General features: G+C 43.5%; 2 protein-coding genes across 2 annotated transcripts; both read right to left on the reverse strand.

Annotated features, from left to right (window-relative positions):
• Positions 1-304: 304 nt before the first annotated feature.
• Positions 305-1,243, reverse strand: LOC125283529 (putative olfactory receptor 2B8). The gene has a single exon (XM_048225539.1). It carries the CDS (start codon positions 1,241-1,243, stop codon positions 305-307), a length of 939 nt encoding a protein of 312 aa, XP_048081496.1.
• Positions 1,244-16,416: 15,173 nt separating this feature from the next.
• On the reverse strand, positions 16,417-17,355 carry LOC125283523 (putative olfactory receptor 2B8). The gene has a single exon (XM_057304997.1). The coding sequence runs from the start codon at positions 17,353-17,355 to the stop codon at positions 16,417-16,419; it is 939 nt and encodes a 312-aa protein (XP_057160980.1).
• Between the last annotated feature and the right edge of the window lie 1,200 nt (positions 17,356-18,555).

The following is an 18,555-nucleotide window of genomic DNA, read 5'->3' on the forward strand; positions in this document are numbered from 1 at the left end:
CTTGACATTCTTTCTCCCTCTGCCTAGCCTCCTCCTAGTTATGCTCTCTCTCAAATTAGATCATAAATCCTTAAAAAAAAAAATATATATATATATGCATATGAGCTAAGATTACAAAATCAGCCTCTCCGGAGGCTGCATGAATCCATGAACTTAGATTTTGGGAATTCACTTGCATAAAAGAATGAGGTAAGTAAATTCCCTTGAGACTTATCAGGGGAAATTTTGGATGACCCAGGTAGGTGACAAACACATTAATCACTCTGGTCTTCAACGTCTTCCATCAAAGGGTCTTTCCTCCCAGTCATCTGGAGTCATGGCCCCTGCAAAGCACCTTCTTCATTGCTCCCATCACATCCTTGTTCCGCATTGTATATATGACGGGGTTGACCATGGGGGTGACGATGGTGTAGAACAGAGAAACGAACTTGCCCTGATCCTGGGAGTAGTTGTTGCTGGGCTGGAGGTAAGCGTAGATGGCCGTGCCATAGAACAGGGAGACCACCGTGATGTGGGACCCACATGTCCCAAACGCTTTCCTCTGCCCTGCAGATGACTTTATTCTTAAGACTGCCCTGACAATCCGACCATAGGAGACTGTGATTAAGGCCACAGGGATGAGGAGAATGAACACACCGACGAAGAAGAGCTCAGACTCATTCGCAGTGGTGTCAACACAGGCAAGCTTGAGCAGTGGGGGGACCTCGCAAAGGAAGTGATCTATTTTATTTCTCCCACAACGTGGTACAAGGAAGATGAGCACTGTCTCCAATGAGGAGTTGGCAAAACCAATGAACCACGATGCAGAAGCCATGAGGGCACAGAGACGGGGGTGCATGACCACTGTGTAGTGCAGGGGCCTGCAGATGGCTGCATAGCGGTCAAATGCCATGACCCCTAAGAGAATGCACTCTGTGCAGCCCAACCCTAGAGAAATGAAGAGCTGAGCCACACAGCCGCCAAAGGAGATAGACTTGTCTTCTCCCCTGAGATGAACCAGGAGCTGCGGGACAGTGCTGGTCGTGTAGCACAGGTCCAGAAAGCTCAGGTTGGAGAGGAAAAAGTACATGGGAGTCTGAAGATGGGGGTCCAGGTGGGACAAGGCAATGATGGTGGTGTTTCCCAGCAGAGTGAACAGATAGAAGATCAGCAGAACCACGAAGAGGACGAGCTCCAGCTGAGGCCGGTCCGAGAAACCCAGCAGGATAAACCCAGTGAAAGAACTGCCATTTTTCTGTTCCATCCTCTGTTAGCACATGTTTCCTGTCAGGACCAAGCGTTTAGCAACTTTTAAAAGAAATCTTTAAAAAAATAATTGGCGGGGGTATTCTATCACGTTATAGACATGGCCATGGGATATTAAAAATAACTCTTTCAATAAATGATTGAAACTGACATACCTTATACCAATTTAGTTCTGCATTATCAGAAAAAGTAAATCCTTAATATGTAATATAGGAAAAGCGAAATAATGAACTTTGTGTTGGCGTCAGTCATTGGATGAAAGGTCTTTTGGTCTGCATGTGAACATTGTGTCAGAATTACCTCTGTAAGATATTATATTTATGGAAGCTACGAATTTGGATTTTGTGTTTCCTTATACTAGTAAAACAACTAAATCTCAATCAGAGAGAATGTGAGACCACCACCATTCAATTACAGTGTTTAAGTTCTCCTGAAGATGCCTAAAATTACCATATCAATTTATCAGGAACTCTGAAATTCCTTGGCCTTGCATAGTCAGGTGGAATCAGAGCTCTCAAATCCACCGGCCATGACTTTCCTCTTCCTTCTGCAGATTTCTGTTCCACACATTATCAACCAGAACACAGAGAATTCCTGAAAAAAGTAGAATTATTCACCATCAATATTCTAATCAGAATAAACATTTAAAAAAGTTACCACACTGTGTAATCTGTGTACAAAGTGCAATGCTTTACACCCCTACCTATGATAAAATAGTCAAATAGATGAATATATACAGATAAACACAGATTGATACTCAAAGCAATGACAGGTAAAAGCCTGTAATGGAAACCTTTAAGTACTACACAGAAAGTCCCAGAAAAGATATTTTGGTATTTTATAATTTCAGATATCCATCAACATTAGGTTAATTATTACCTTCTGGAAGCTCTCTTGTGAAGTTACTGATGCTGAACCAAGCACGTGGCCAACTCTCAGGGAGTCTGATGACCCTATTCGTCCAGACGCTTAGAACTGAAGAAGTGTAGTTACAACCCCCCCAAAAAGGCATCAGAAAACGAGTATTTCAGTTCTAGCATGTTCAAATTGTCAGGCATACAGTACATGTTTTGGTCTTCTAAGACGAAAAAACTGAATCAGGTTTCTGGGTAGACCCACTGGTGTGTGAAAGAAATGGGTACAAAACAGGCATAAAATAAATATTTATGAGATCAGATTAGAGGATAGAGCATTTCACACTATTTTGTACTTCCTTGGGTTTCCTATGGAGATGTATTCAGTGGTATCCACAAAAAACAATCTGTGCACGAAAAACGTCTTAATGACATTAGGTATAAAGGAATCTGAGACAGTGTAAATGTGCAACAACAGGGAATCTGCCAGAGACTCACTCCTGCTCAGAAGACAGAATAAAAACAGGGGCACCTGGGTGGCACAGCGGTTAAGCATCTGCCTTCGGCTCAGGGCGTGATCCTGGCGTTCTGGGATCAAGCCCCACATCGGGCTCCTCTGCTGGGAGCCTGCTTCTTCCTCTCCCAAATAATGTGACTGTCTCTGCATGTTACAACTGCTCCGAGTGCCTTCCTGGAGAGCACACCGGGAGGGAACTACGATACTCAGGTCATAGTCTACCATCTTTTTTTTCCATGTTACATCCAGGAAAATGATCCTACTTTAGTAACAATGGGTATGGGAAAGATCGGGCTGCATAATGCGTTCTCCTGATTGCAACAGACGCTCTGCGGATCTGGGTCCCTTTGTTCCCTTCCTCCTCCCTACTCAGCACCCATCCCTCTCCAATCCCTGTGCCCCACAGAGCGCAATCTTCCCGGAGAAAGGCTATGTTTAGACTAAAGTGAAATGAGAAGTTTCATTTCATCCACTTCTTACCACATTTAAAGACTCGTGTAAATAGGCTAAGAACCGTCATCTATACGTAGGTAGGTATCCAATGACACAGCAGTAAGAGACATCGATTCCTCTTAGACAAACTATGTAAATAAATCTGGCTGGAAATAGTAAACACATCTATGCTAGATAAGGAGCACAGAACGCTGTCCCTAGTAACTATCATGATAGGATATCTTATAGGAAAACCCAGTACAAACAACACAAAAATTATTACTATGCATACAAAACAACAAATACTTAAATAAGCACAAGTTATATACTGAGAAGGAAAAGTGTTATTAGGTAAAATAAAAATAAAAATATATAGATGCCAAAAAACAAAAACAATGTCATTCTATGTAAAAATTACCAACTAAAAAACAATATAGTAGGAAATGATCTCATAAAAATACAATTCTACAATAATAATTAAGAGAACAGGCATCAAATGAAAGAGGTTGTATGTTCAGTAGCGGCACACGGAAGCTGATAGAGCCGTTAACAGAAGTGTTCAATGCTGATATACGTCTAAAAGTTTAAGTGGAAGAGCAGATATTTCCAGAAAACCAGAAGTTCAGTAGGCAAACTACACATTTTAAAGACCAAAGATCTCAAGAAAATGTCTGTATTGAAGATATTTCAACTATATAACAGTCATGGATATAATTCACATACAAACCCTGCCCTACCCAGTTCCTGAATGATCCTGAAAGAGTGTTGGCAGTGGTAGGAATGAGTCGCTATTGCTTTAATAATGTGACCGTGTCCTAGGTCTGAGCTGACCCAGATCTACCAGAACAGCCCCCGAGGACAATGCAGGAGGAGCTGATGAGGGGAATGCAGCTGTCACAACACGGGAAATGACAGGTCTAATGAACATGGACAGTGCTTTCCAGCAGGTTCCACAGGAGAAGAGGATCAAGTAGGATTTCCCCTGCATGTGGTTTGTTCAGGGAATGCTCTCAGGATAAAGGGGGTGAGGGAACAAAACAGAGCCGAGAACGTTGCTAAGCAAGGATGTGGGCTCAGGTGGACTATGGCCCGAGCCTGATCCCCTAAGAAGCGGGACAGGACTCTCCCACACAAGGAGCCATCTGTGCTGGTGGAAACCCCGCGTCCTCGCTGTCTGATACCGTAGCCGCCATCCACATGTCACCACCTGCGCATTTTAAACGTCCTCGCTGAGAAACTGAATTTTGTATTTTATTTAATGCTAATTAATTTAAATATAAATGGCTTCCTGTAGCTACTTACTCCCGTATTGGACAGCCCAGCTCTGGAGCATGAATTGCAGCAGATTTCGTCCTGCCTGGGCATTGGCAGCCTTTTGTCTACCCCACGAGCCTGTCACTGGCTGTGAGCTGCCCCCACCCTGTTCCTGAGACCCCCTGGCACAGTGGCTCCCCTTCAGCTGAGGGCCAATGTCTGAGAAGGGAATGGCTGTGAACCCTGCAGCCCGTATTCGTAACACATCGGGCAAGGACCGGAGCAGCAGCCAGGGAAAGAGGGTCTGAGCAGGACACCAAGAGCATCACGCAGGAGTCCATTCCCGATCCTGTGCGAGGAGACAAGGATGGAGCCCAGTGTCCAAACAGAGAAGCACCGACACAATAGTCACAAATCAACTCCCCTGTAGTAATCTCCGATACAGCATTTTAAACTCCACACGTATTTTAGATATCTTAGAAAATCTAAAGGGGGAAAATGACCATTTAGAAACTATTAATACTGACAATGAGTTTTTTGCATAGAGAACAAATATTGTGTAATTTCACAGACAATAAGGACCAAAGGGAAAGCAGGGAAGCATATACTCCAGTAATTGTACGCATACGCATACTCTCTAATTATGTTACGAAGGCCGTACTTTATTACCACTACAGATGCGTATTTAAAGTATTCTCCACGTGTGGATACACAGGTCTAAGGAATGGACTACAGTACAATGAAATGTCTGGGAACGACTTGGTAGAGTCTACAATGAACAACTAAACTTAATTCTTATACTTGGACACTTTCCACAGTCTTCCTTTAGACAGTGGACCATACAATCAACCCAATAAAGCACTTTTGTTTTAAGAACAATCGCAACTGAAAATTAACTAAGTTACCAATTCCTAAAGCAACACAGAGACCGAGTTCCATTTCACTCACCTTTGTTCATCTCTCTGTGGGTTCTAGCTAGTTCCCTACGTCCTTTCCAAGTCACTGCCTACACACAGTACTGGGATTGGCACTGGGACATGCAGAATCAGTTGTATGCAGTAAATGCAAAGGTTGGCTACACCAGCACTGGCTTATCCCTGAAGATTTTCTAAGCAAAAGGACGCTTTCTCACGATGATTTCACGTGTCTTCAGGTGGACAGAGATGTGCACGTTGCCTCTAGGACGTGGGAGATGAAGGCAATAGCAAACTCTCACTATGGTTTCCCGAATGTAATGACCTGCCTGGTGACAGTGAGACCCTCATGAGCACAGGAGAGGATGCTGTGACCCTCGGCTGTGGCTGGGCTGACACTGAGAACCACATGTGTTTCCCTGGCTGACGTCTCTGGGGAGCAGACGCCCCACACTGTTAATAAGGCCGTCTCGCTGAGCGGTCCAGAGATGACAGTCCTCAGGGAGAATGAAGATCGAGGACAAAGCCAGAGGAGACCTCATCTGTCTCCTATGTGATGTCACATATTTCATAGAGGACAAATCCCTCCCTAGACCTCCCTAACCAGCTTGTTCTCATCTGTGAATGATCTGCATGTTTTACAAGACACTGAAGACTTTCTCACCACAATTCCCCCAAATATTTGCATAGAAATATAGAAGTAAGAGTCCATTCAGTTAGTTAATTTGAAATGTAATATGAAATGTAAAATCCCCAGTCCCTTAACCTTCAGACTTTTTTTAAAATGTTTTTTTATTACATTATGTTAGTCACCATACAGTACATCCCTGGTTTCTGATGTAAAGTTTGATGATTCATTAGTTGCGTATAACACCCAGCGCACCATGCAATACGTGCCCTCCTTACCACCCATCACCAGCCTATACTGTTCCCCCACCCCCCTCCCCCTGAAGCCCTCAGTTTGTTTCTCAGAGTCCATAGTCTCCCATGCTTCACTCCCCCTTCTGGTTACCCTCCTTTCTTTATCCCTTTTTTCCCCTACCGATCTTCCTAGTTCTTATGTTCCATAGATGAGAGAAATCATATGATAATTGTCTTTCTCTGCTTGACTTATTTCACTTAGCATTATCTCCTCCAGTGCCGTCCATGTTGCAGCAAATGGTGAGAACTCATTCTTTCTGATTGCTGAGTAATATTCCATTGTATATATGGACCACATCTTCTTAACCCAGTCATCTGTTGAAGGGCATCTCAGCTCCTTCCATGATTTAGCTATTGTGGACAATGCTGCTATGAACATTGGGGTGCATATGGCCCTTCTCTTCACTACGTCTGTATCTTTCGGGTAAATACCCAGTACTGCAATGGCTGGATCATAGGGTAGCTCAATTTTTAACTTTTTATGGGACCTCCACACTGTTTTCCAGAGTGGCTGCACCAACCTGCATTTCCACCAACAATGTAAGAGGGATCCCCTTTCTCCACATCCTCTCCAGCAATTGCTGTTTCCTGCCTTGTTGATTTTTGCCATTCTAACTGGCGTAAGGTGGTATCTTAGTGTGGTTTTGATTTGAATTTCCCTGATGGCTAATGATTTTGAACATTTTTTCATGTGTCTGTTAGCCATTTGTATGTCTTCATTGGAAAAGTGTCTGTTCATATCTTCTGCCCACTTTATGATTTGCTTATTTGTTTCTCATGTATTGAGTTTGAGAAGTTCTTTGTAGATCTTGGATACCAGTCTTTTTTCTGTAGTATCATTTGCAAATATATTCTCCCATTCCGTGGGCTGCCTCTTAGTTTTTTTGATTGTTTCCTTGGCTGTGCAGAAGCTTTTTATCTTGATGAAGTCCCACATGTTCATTTTATCTTTTGTTTCTCTTGCCTTTGGGGATGTGTCATGAAAAAGTTTGCTTTGGCTGATGTCATAGAGGTTGTTGCCTATGTTCTCCTCTAGGATTCTGATGGATTCCTGTCTCACATCGAGGTCTTTCATCCATTTGGAGTTTATTTTTGTGTATGGTGTGAGAGAGTGGTCAAGTTTCATTCTTTTGCAAGTAGCTGTCCAATTTTCCCAGCACCATTTATTGAAGTAACTGTCTTTTTTCCACTGAATGTTTTTTCCTGCTTTACCAAAGATTAGTTGCCGAAAGAGCCAAGGGTCCATTTCTGGGTTCTCTATTCTGTTCCATTGGTCTATGTGTGTGTTTTTCTTTTCTTTTTTTTTTTTTTTTTAATGATTTTTTATTATATTATGTTAGTCACCATACAGTACATCCCCGGTTTCCGATGTAATGCTCGATGATTCATTAGTTGTGTATAACACCCAGTGCACCATGCAATACGTGCCCTCCTTACTACCCATCACCGGTCTATCCCATTCCCCCACCCCCCCTCCCCTCTGAAGTCCTCAGTTTGTTTCTCATAGTCCATAGTCTCTCATGTTTCTTTCCCCCTTCTGATTACCCCCCCTTTCTTTATCCCTTTCTTCCCCTACTGATCATCCTAGTTCTTATGTTCCATAGATGAGAGAAATCATATGATAGTTGTCTTTCTCTGCTTGACTTATTTCACTTAGCATTATCTCCTCCAGTGCTGTCCATGTTGTAGCAAATGTTGAGAACTCGTTCTTTCTGATAGCTGAGTAATATTCCATTGTATATATGGACCACAACTTCTTAATCCAGTCATCTGTTGAAGGGCATCTCGGCTCCTTCCACGATTTAGCTATTGTGGACATTGCTGCTATGAACATTGGGGTGCATATGGCCCTTCTCTTCACTACGTCTGTATCTTTGGGGTAAATACCCAGTAGTGCAATGGCTGGATCATAGGGTAGCTCAATTTTTAACTTTTTAAGGGACCTCCACACTGTTTTCCAGAGTGGCTGTACCAACTTGCATTCCCACCAACAATGTAGGAGGGATCCCCTTTCTCCACATCCTCTCCAACAATTGTTGTTTCTTGCCTTGTCTATTTTTGCCATTCTAACTGGCGTAAGGTGGTATCTCAGTGTGGTTTTGATTTGAATTTCCTTGATGGCTAATGATTTTGAACATTTTTTCATGTGTCTGTTAGCCATTTGTATGTCTTCATTGGAAAAGTGTCTGTTCATTTCTTCTGCCCATTTTTTGATTTGTTTATTTGTTTCTCGTGTATTGAGTTTGAGAAGTTCTTTGTAGATCTTGGATACCAGTCCTTTATCTGTAGTGTCATTTGCAAATATATTCTCCCATTCCGTGGGCTGCCTCTTAGTTTTTCTGACTGTTTCCTTGGCTGTGCAGAAACTTTTAATCTTGATGAAGTCCCATAAATTCATTTTATCTTTTGTTTCTCTTGCCTTTGGGGATGTGTCATGAAAAAGGTTGCTTTGGCCGATGTCGTAGAGGTTGTTGCCTATGTTCTCCTCTAGAATTTTGATGGATTCCTGTCTCACATTGAGGTCTTTCATCCATTTGGAGTTTATTTTTGTGTATGGTGTGAGATAGTGGTCAAGTTTCATTCTTTTGCATGTAGCTGTCCAATTTTCCCAGCACCATTTATTGAAGAGACTGTCTTTTTCCCACCGGATGTTTTTTCCTGCTTTATCAAATATTAGTTGCCCAAAGAGCCGAGGGTCCATTTCTGGGCTCTCTATTCTGTTCCATTGGTCTATGTGTGTGTTTTTCTGCCAGTACCATTCTGTCTTGGTGATCACAGCTTTGTAGTACAGCTAGAAATCCGGCATTGTGATGTCCCCTACTTTTTTCCTTTTCAACAGTTCCTTCGCGATTCAGGGCCTTTTCTGGTTCCATACAAATTTAAGGACTATTTGTTCCAGTTCCTTGAAAAATGTCATTGGTATTTTGATCGGGATAGCAATGAAAGTGTAGATTGCTCTGGGTAGCATGGACATTTTAACTATGTTAATTCTTCCGATCCATGAGCATGGAATATTTTTCCATCTTTTTGTGTCTTCCTCAATGTCTTTCAAGAGTGATTTGTAGTTTCTAGAATATAGGTCCTTTACGTCTCTGGTTAAGTTAATTCCAAGGTAATGTATGGTTTTTGGTGCAATTGTAAGTGGGATGGATTCCCTAATTTCTCTTTCTTCAGTCTCATTATTCGTGTATAGAAATGCAACTGATTTCTGAGCATTGATTTTGTATCCCACCACATTACTGAATTGCTCTATAACTTCTAATAGTTTGGGAGTGGATTCTTTTGGGTTTTCCATATAGAGTATCATGTCATCTGCAAAGAGAGACAGTTTGACTTCTTCTTTGCCGATTTGGATATCTTTTATCCCTTTTTGTTGCCTGATTGCTGTTGCAAGGACTTCTAGTACTATGTTGAATAATAGTGGCGAGAGTGGGCATCCTTGTCGTGTTCCTGATCTTTAGGGAAAGGCTTCCAGCTTTCCCCCGTTGAGAATAATATTTGCTGTAGGCTTTTCATAGATGGCTTTTATGAACTTGAGAAATGTACCCTCTATCCCTACACTCTGAAGGGTTTTAATCTGAAAAGGATGCTGTATTTTGTCAAATGCTTTTTCTGCATCTATTGAGAGAATCATATGATTTCTGAATTTTTGTTTCTGAATAAAATCTAAGACACTGATAGATTTGCGAATGTTGAACCACCCCTGCATCCCAGGGATGAATCCCACTTGGTCATGATGGATAATCCTTTTAATGTACAGTTGGATTCTGTTTGCCAGGATCTTGTTGAGGATTTTGGCGTCCATATTCATTAGGGAAATCGGTCTGTAATTCCCCTTTTTGTTGGGGTCTTTGCCTGGTTTGGGGATCAAGGTAATATTGGCCTCATAGAATGAGTTTGGTAGCTTTCCTTCTGTTTCTATTTTTTGAAATAGCTTCAGGAGAATAGATATTATTTCTTCTTTGAATGTTTGGTAGAATTCCCCAGGAAAACCATCCGGGCCTGGAGTTTTATTTTTTGGAATATTGTTTATCACTAACTCAATCTCTTCATAATTAATTGGCCTGTTTAAAAAATCAATTTCTTCCTGTTTCAGTATTGGTAGTTTATGGGTTTCCAGGAAGGCCTCCATCTCTTCCAGATTGCTTAATTTATTGGCATAAAGCTGTTGATAAAAATTTCTAATAATCCTTCCAATTTCATTGTTGTTGGTTGTGACCTCTCCTTTTTCATTCATAATTTTAACCTTCAGAATTTTGGTTTGCACTCAGGTCATGATCTCTGAGTGTTGGGATGGAGCCCAGCTTAGGGATAGAGCACCCTGCGAGCGGGGAGGCGGCTTCCCCTCTTTGTCTCCCACTGCCCCTCTCCCCACTCATGTTCTCTCTCTCTCTACAATAAACAAACAAATCTTTAACAAGAAATAGATATTGTAAATACGTGAATATTTTTTTCACTTATTCTCATTCATAACCAATGTGTAAGATATCGCAGAGCTAATTTTAAGTGACACAAGTCAGGAGAGAAAAACATATACTGTGTGATCTGACATAACTGCGGGTCCAGAAGAGCTGAACCTGCAGATACAGAGAGTAGAATGGTGGTGACCAGGCGCTGGAGGGGGAGAAGCGGGAGATGTGGGCAAAGGGTACCAGCTGCCAGGTGCAACACGAGCAGGTCCTGAGAAGCTAACGTACAGCATGGTAGTTACAGTTCCTGTGACTGTATCACAGACTGGAAGTCGCTGAGGGTAGATCTTAAACTTCTCCCCACAAAGAAGAAAGGCTCATCGTGTGATGAGACGCAGGTGTTAGCCAACACCATCGTGGTAACAATTTTGTTGCATACACATGTTCACATCTCCTAGTCCTAAGATTTGCTCCATGTTACATGTCGGTTCTATCACAGTATAACTGGGGAAAAATAAATACAAGAGATATCATTCAATTTTTGTTCCCACTTCATCGTCCTCTCCTAAGGTCAGATTATTCCTGCTACTTAATACAAAAATCTCTCTCCAGGGGCGCCTGGGTGGTGCAGCTGTTTGAGAGTCAGACTCCTGGTTTGGGCTCAGGCTCCGCTCTCAGGGTTCTGCATCTGGACCCTCGTGGAGCCTCGCTCTCTCCGGGGAGACTGCTGGAGTTTCTCTCTCCCTCCTTCTCTGCCCCTCCTGCTCTAAAATAAGTAAATACATCTTTTTTGTTAATCTCTCCACAGAGTTAATGAAAGGGAGTGTTCTAGAATTATCCTATGTACAAGCACAGCCCACCCTTTCTGATGCAAATTGAAATCCAGAGAGTGAAGGAATGGCAACTCTGAACCTTTTACTTAGGCGTGTCTGTTATGACAGCAAAAGGAGTGTAGCTTGTTCCATTCAGCTCTTAGTGGGTAAGATTCTCCCAAGAACCGATACCCCAACACCTCCTGGTAAGTAGCTTTCCTTTGCCATGTGACCTGAAGGAAACAACTGTTACCACACACACTTGGGTATGTTTGTACACATCTCAGAACACATTGGAAATAATCAGTTATAAACCTGTCACTTCAAAGTAGTGCGAGCTGACGGAAACACATTTTCTTCTACTCTCCATCCTCACAAGATGGACAGGAGATTCAGGCGGACTACCCTTATCTGTGCATGCCCATATTTGTGTGTGTGTGATAATACACTACTATATATGCTACCTATCTGTGCATGCCCATATCTGTGTGTGTGTGATAATACACTACTATATATGCTACCTCCATGTAAAGGCAAGCCAGACTGTAGCACGTTCTGGTGAAAATCAAGGAGAAACATTCCTTGGGTAGTAAAGGATGGTTTTTCCAAGAAAGGCAGTGAGTCAGAGAGAGGGTGGTTTCATCTTAAAATCACCACATTGTAGCCACAATACTTCCTTGACTACATTAAACAGAGTTCTCGTTTCCATAGAATTATTAAGAAAGATGTTTTCCCAAAAGAATCTTGCCAAACTCTTTCAATGTTTCCAAATGCTTGAAACGGGGCCCTAAAAATACACGGACAGCACCATCTGTCAGCTGCTACCAAGAATCGAAGGGACGCTCCTGAGAAAGGCTTTGGCAGCGGTCGTGACTTCCCATCAATCATGAGGATCCCACATAATCCAATCAGTAGAAATGTCCAGGACGCTTCACTGAGACTAAAGACACAGGTCCAACAACTGAACCACTTCACTCTCGAAAGAGCTAAAACTGTCCTCAGAAATGGTTGTCTACTTAGACGAACTTACACTTCTTAAAGACCTCATAGATTTCTTTCAGTTCAGAATGGGTAACATAAATCCACCCAACAGTGTAAACCAATAGAACTAAATTGTTGTAGGATCAGGTGTAGAGACCCAGAGCAGATCCCAAAACGGGCCTCAAAGGCATAGTGATTATTTTGAATGGAAGCTGCTTGGGAAACAGCAGGTGCAAGGACATCACATCCTCCTCTGTTCCCCTGAAAGCAGGAAACAGATCTCCCCTCCAGGGGAGTAAGGACTAAGAAGACTTAGAATTAAAAGGACTAAGAAGTAAAAGTCATCCTTATCACCCAGGTACGGACATGAGAGTTGAGAAATCTGTAGAAATAAGCCTTTTTTATGATCCACTACCTCAGCCCAAATTCCAATTACAATTCCTTCCTAACTAAAGCTCCCAGATGCCTGTTTCCTTTATCCTGTTAATTCCTCACACATTTCTTGTCTCTGTATGAAAGGCGTAAAAACTGCCCGCCTTGGTCATTTCTTTGGGTCTCAATTTCATTATAGGGCTCCACCAGCAGGTAATAAAGCTTCGGGTTTTTTCTTGTGTTACCTCTGCTCTTATCACTTTAATTCCAAAACAGCAAGAAGAATCCTGGGGTGGGGGGGAGAAGAAAAGGTCTCCCTCCCCAAAGCAAGTGTCCCATCCCTAAGGCCATCTCAGGGACCACATCCCCTGACCCCTCTGAGCAACAGTCATTTATCCTCTCATTTCTGCATTTACACGGAGCCCACCTTCTCGGCAAACCGCACCATACACAGTGGTTCCCAGAGTCTGTACGACCAGGTCTGAAACACGCTACAATATCACGACGATGAAAGAAGTCCTCACCCGCATTACAAAACAAGCATCTGAAAACAAGTCACCTGCCAAGGAAAGGTTCACAGGGATCGGTAACCTGTTCCTCCCTCCTCAGTGAGCCTGGACAGAGCAGAACTCTGGCAAAGAGTAACCGTGAAATGTGCAGACAACGAGATACGTGAGGGTCTTACAGGGGTGGCTGTACGCCGATCACTGCCCTACTAGTGATGGCAGCGTGATGCGTGGGGTCTGTTTAGAAGCTACACCCCACACACTGCCGACATGCTACCAAATGACAGTCCTAACGCCAGAGCAGGGCTGTGACGGAAGGGACACAGAATCTGAGGATCCCCCAGCCTTTCCTGTGCTGACTGGTGCCAGACAAGTTCTGCCCCACATCTGAGAAACAAACCACTTCCCATTGCGGTGCGGGGTCTCCGAAGCTGTGTCTGATGGGCCTGGGGCCTCCTGGATACTCAAGGGCTCTCAGCATTTTGTATCCTTTGTTAATCGGTAGTAAATCTTCTGTGGGTTAAGAATTGAGTTTCATGTGAGTCCGACTGACATTTTGGGTGTCTGCAATCACGCATCCCCTGAGCTGAGGGTGTGCACCCCGCGTTTCTCAGAAAGGACAAGAGCTGGGAGAATCCATGGATTCCTCTAGAGCATAACAGTCGTCCTGAGCTCCAGGTGCTAAACACAGATGGAGTCAAATAACGTAGCCAAGCCTTGGGTACAATCCCACAGGCATGCCAGTTATTGGTGAAAATACAGAAGGAGACAGTCCAAATATATTGGTGACAATTACACAACCCTGGACTCTGTTGTAGACAAAGCATGGAGAGTGTGGGGAACAGGTTCCTAACGTTAGAAAACTGCTACAGAACAATTCTGAACTTGTGTTTGGTCTGTCAAATGAATTTTTTTTTTTTTTCCGGGCATGGATCCCAGAGGTCTTTGTTCTCTGGAATTTATTTCCAGGAGTTGTGAACATGGAAATGCTATTCAAACATTCATTCAAAGGAAGTGAATCTGTTTCGCCCCAGGGCGCTGTGTGACCTCAAGAGCAGAGTAGTTGCTCCCCCAGAACAACAGGCTGTGTAACTTCATGAGACCCTGAGGGGTTTTGCACCAAGGAGAGATCATTTCAGGGATTTTAAAGTAACCATTTGGATATAACGGTCAGGATGTGGTTGAAACAATGGAGAGCGCCTAGGGGCTCAGCAGGTTAAGCATCTGACTCTTATTTCAACTCAGTTCATGACTTCAGTGTCTCTAGATCAAGCCCCACATTGGGCTCCGTGCTCCGCCCAGAGTCGGGCTGTCCCTCTCTGAGCCCCTGTGTCCCTCCCCTGCCCAGGCTCTCTCTCTCATAAATAAATAAATAAATGAATAAATACAATTTCTAAAACAGAAACAGGAATATGATGGGGAATGGAAATCTGTCACCATCGGGGATAAACAGTATCACAAAACCGCTTTTCCACTGGCACACATGCAGCATCACTGTTTTGTCAAGACAAACCCCAGGGGTAGATTCCAGTGGGAATATTGTGATGCTGTTAGCGATCCAGAGAGACCCTGACCGTGTGCATACTCTCCCCCTGGCTGTCATTTCCAGCCTCCAAGCGCTGTCTCTGGACAAGGTCACTTGTCATGAGCACGACCGGCTCAGGGGGTGCAAGGCCCTGGTGGAGCTGGTCACTGTCGGGTAGGGAACAGCACCCTGGTTACGCAGACGTGTCCAGTCCCAGACACAGATACACTTACCTGCAGGGGCCACGTGCAGAATTCAGAGCTGTATGACAGTTAATTTGAATGAGATGGTAATTTATAAAATTTAGACACATGGGGATGTTTAGTAGTTAATAAACAATTCTTTATTTTTTTTCCGCCCGGTGAATCCGAGTAAGCTCCACGGAACATGGGATTTCCTGGGAAAGAGAGGTCATCTCTCTTATTTTCCTATGTCCCTGCATCCAAATTGTTTGGGCCTTTCTTGGGATGTGAGTTACAAAGCATTAATCAGCTGATGCCTGGATCACAGAACTTATAAAATGGTATCAAGAGAAGATCTAAATGTTTTACCCTTTGAAGCTTTTACTGCACGACTGTGGATAGAACACGCAGAATATTAAGTGGGAACTGAGTTCTGTGCTGTGTCGATGTGATCATGTCCTAAAGCCATTGTGGATGCGGCACTGGCTCACAAGCTGCGTGACCAGCGTGCAGACCTCACGCGGGCGCTTCTCCGACTGAGCACAGAAGTGGGCGAACGCTGCCTGGTGTGTTAGCGCTGGCGCTCCCCGTGGACTGGCCGCAAGGCCCCGTCCCCGCCCCCTGTGCCATCATATTACGTGCATAAATGTCTTTTTGCACTTAGAAATGGAACGGTATTCCCAAATGAGAGTGAAATAAGAAAAACCTGTGCAGCGTTCTAAAATACTAAAAATCATGGAACATTGCCTCAAAAACTGGAGATGTACTGTATGGTGACTAATATAACAAAATAAAAATTATTAACAAAATAATAAAATAAAATAAAATACTGAAACAAGATGCAGATGCTCAGGAAGCCTGGTTGCTGCAGTTGCTCAAGCGTCTGAGTCCTGATTTCAGCTCAGGTCGTGATCTCAGGGTCATGGGATCCATCCTGGCATCAGGCTCTGCACTCAGGGTACAGTCTGCTTGACATTCTTTCTCCGTCTGCCTAGCCTCCTCCTAGTTATGCTCTCTCTCAAATTAGATCTAAATCCTTAAAAAAAAAAAAAATATATATATATATGCATATGAGCTACGATTACAAAATCAGCCTTTCAGGAGGCTGCATGAATCCATGAACTTAGATTTTGGGAATTCACTTGCATAAAAAAATGAGGTAAGTAAATTCCCTTGAGACTTATCAGGGGAAATTTTGGATGACCTAGGTAGGTGACAAACATCTTTTTTTTTTTTTAAAGATTTTATTTATTTATTTATTCGATAGAGACAGAGACAGCCAGCGAGAGAGGGAACACAAGCAGGGGGAGTGGGAGAGGAAGAAGCAGGCTCATAGCGGAAGAGCCTGATGTGGGGCTCGATCCCACAATGCCGGGATCACGCCCTGAGCCGAAGGCAGACGCTTAACCGCTGTGCCACCCAGGCGCCCCAGGTGACAAACATTAATCACTCTGGTCTTCAACGTCTTCCATCAAAGGTTCTTTCCTCCCAGTCATCTGGAGTCATGGTCCCTGCAAAGCACCTTCCTCATTGCTCCTGTCACATCCTTGTTCCGCAGTGTATATATGACGGGGTTGACCATGGGGGTGACGATGGTGTAGAACAGAGAAACGAACTTGCCCTGATCCTGGGAGTAGTTGTTGCTGGGCTGGAGGTAAGCGTAGATGGCCGTGCCATAGAACAGGGAGACCACAGTGATGTGGGACCCACACGTCCCAAACGCTTTCCTCTGCCCTGCAGATGACTTTATTCTTAAGACTGCCCTGACAATCCGACCATAGGAGACTGTGATTAAGGCCACAGGGATGAGGAGAATGATCACACCGAGAAAGAAGAGCTCAGACTCATTCGCAGTCGTGTCAACACAGGCAAGCTTGAGCAGTGGCGGGACCTCGCAAAGGAAGTGATCTATTTTATTTCTCCCACAACGTGGTACAAGGAAGGTGAGCACAGTCTGCAATAAGGAGTTGGCAAAACCAATGACCCACGATGCAGAAGCCATGAGGGCACAGAGACGGGGGTGCATGACCACTGTGTAGTGCAGGGGCCTGCAGATGGCTGCATAGCGGTCAAATGCCATGACCCCTAAGAGAATGCACTCTGTGCAGCCCAACCCTAGAGAAACAAACATCTGAGCCACACAGCCGCCAAAGGAGATAGACTTGTCTGTTCCCCTGAGATGAACCAGGAGCTGCGGGACAGTGCTGGTCGTGTAGCACAGGTCCAGAAAGCTCAGGTTGGAGAGGAAAAAGTACATGGGAGTCTGAAGGTGGGGGTCCAGGTGGGACAAGGCAATGATGGTGGTGTTTCCCAGCAGAGTGAACAGATAGAAGATCAGCAGAACCACGAAGAGGACGAGCTCCAGCTGAGGCCGGTCCGAGAAACCCAGCAGGATAAACCCAGTGAAAGAACTGCCATTTTTCTGTTCCATCCTCTGTTAGCACATGTTTCCTGTCAGGACCAAGCGTTTAGCAAGTTTTAAAAGAAATCTTTAAAAAAATAATTGGCGGGGGTAGTCTATTACGTTATAGACATGGCCATGGGATATTAAAAATAACTCTTTCAATAAATGATTGAAACTGACATACCTTATACCGATTTAGTTCTGCATTATCAGAAAAAGTAAATCCTTAATATGTAATATTAAAAAAGTGAAATAATGAACTTTGTGTTGGCGTCAGTCATAGGGATGAAAGGTCTTTTGGTCTGCATGTGAACATTGTGTCAGAATTACCTCTGTAATCTTAGTGAAGAGAAGGGCCATATACACCCCAATGTTCACTGCAGCATTGTCCACAATAGCTAAATTGTGGAAGCAGCCGAGATGCCCTTCAACAGATGAATGGATAAAGATGTGGTCCATATATACAATGGAATATTACTCAGCCATCGGAAAGGATGAATATCCACCATTTGCACGGACATGATGGAACTAGAGAGGACTATGCTAAGTGAAGTAGTCAAACAGAGAAAGACAATTATCATATGGTTTCACTTGCATGTGGAACATAAGGAATAGCAGGGAGAACATTAGGAGAAGGAAGGGAAGAATGAGGGGTGGGAAATGGGAGGAAGAGATGAACCATGAGAGACTATTGACTCTGGGAAACAAACTGAGGGCTTCAGAGGGATGGGGGTGGGGGATTGGGACAGGCTGGTGATGGGTAGTAAGGAGGGCACGTATTGCATGGTGCACTGGGTGTTGTACGCAAATAATGAATCATGGAACATTGCATCAAAAACTAATGATGTACTCTATGGTGACTAACATAACATAATAAAAAATTTTTAAAAAAAGAATTACCTCTGTAAGTTATTATATTTATGGAAGCTACGCATTTGGATTTTCTGTTTCCTTATACTAGCAAAACAACTAAACCTCAATCAGAGAGAACGCGAGACCACCACCATTCAATTACAGTGTTTAAGTTTGCCTGAAGATGCTTAAAATTACCATATCAATTTATCAGGAACTCTGAAATTCCTTGGCCTTGCATATACAGGTGGAATCAGAGCTCTCAAATCCACTGGCCATGACTTTCCTCTTCCTTCTGCGGATTTCAGTTTCACAATTATTAACCAGAACACACAAAATTCCTGAAAAAAGTAGGATTATTCACCATCAATATTC

This window comes from Ursus arctos, unplaced genomic scaffold (genome assembly GCF_023065955.2).
Source record: "Ursus arctos isolate Adak ecotype North America unplaced genomic scaffold, UrsArc2.0 scaffold_31, whole genome shotgun sequence".
In the NCBI taxonomy this organism is placed as follows: Eukaryota; Metazoa; Chordata; class Mammalia; order Carnivora; family Ursidae; genus Ursus; species Ursus arctos.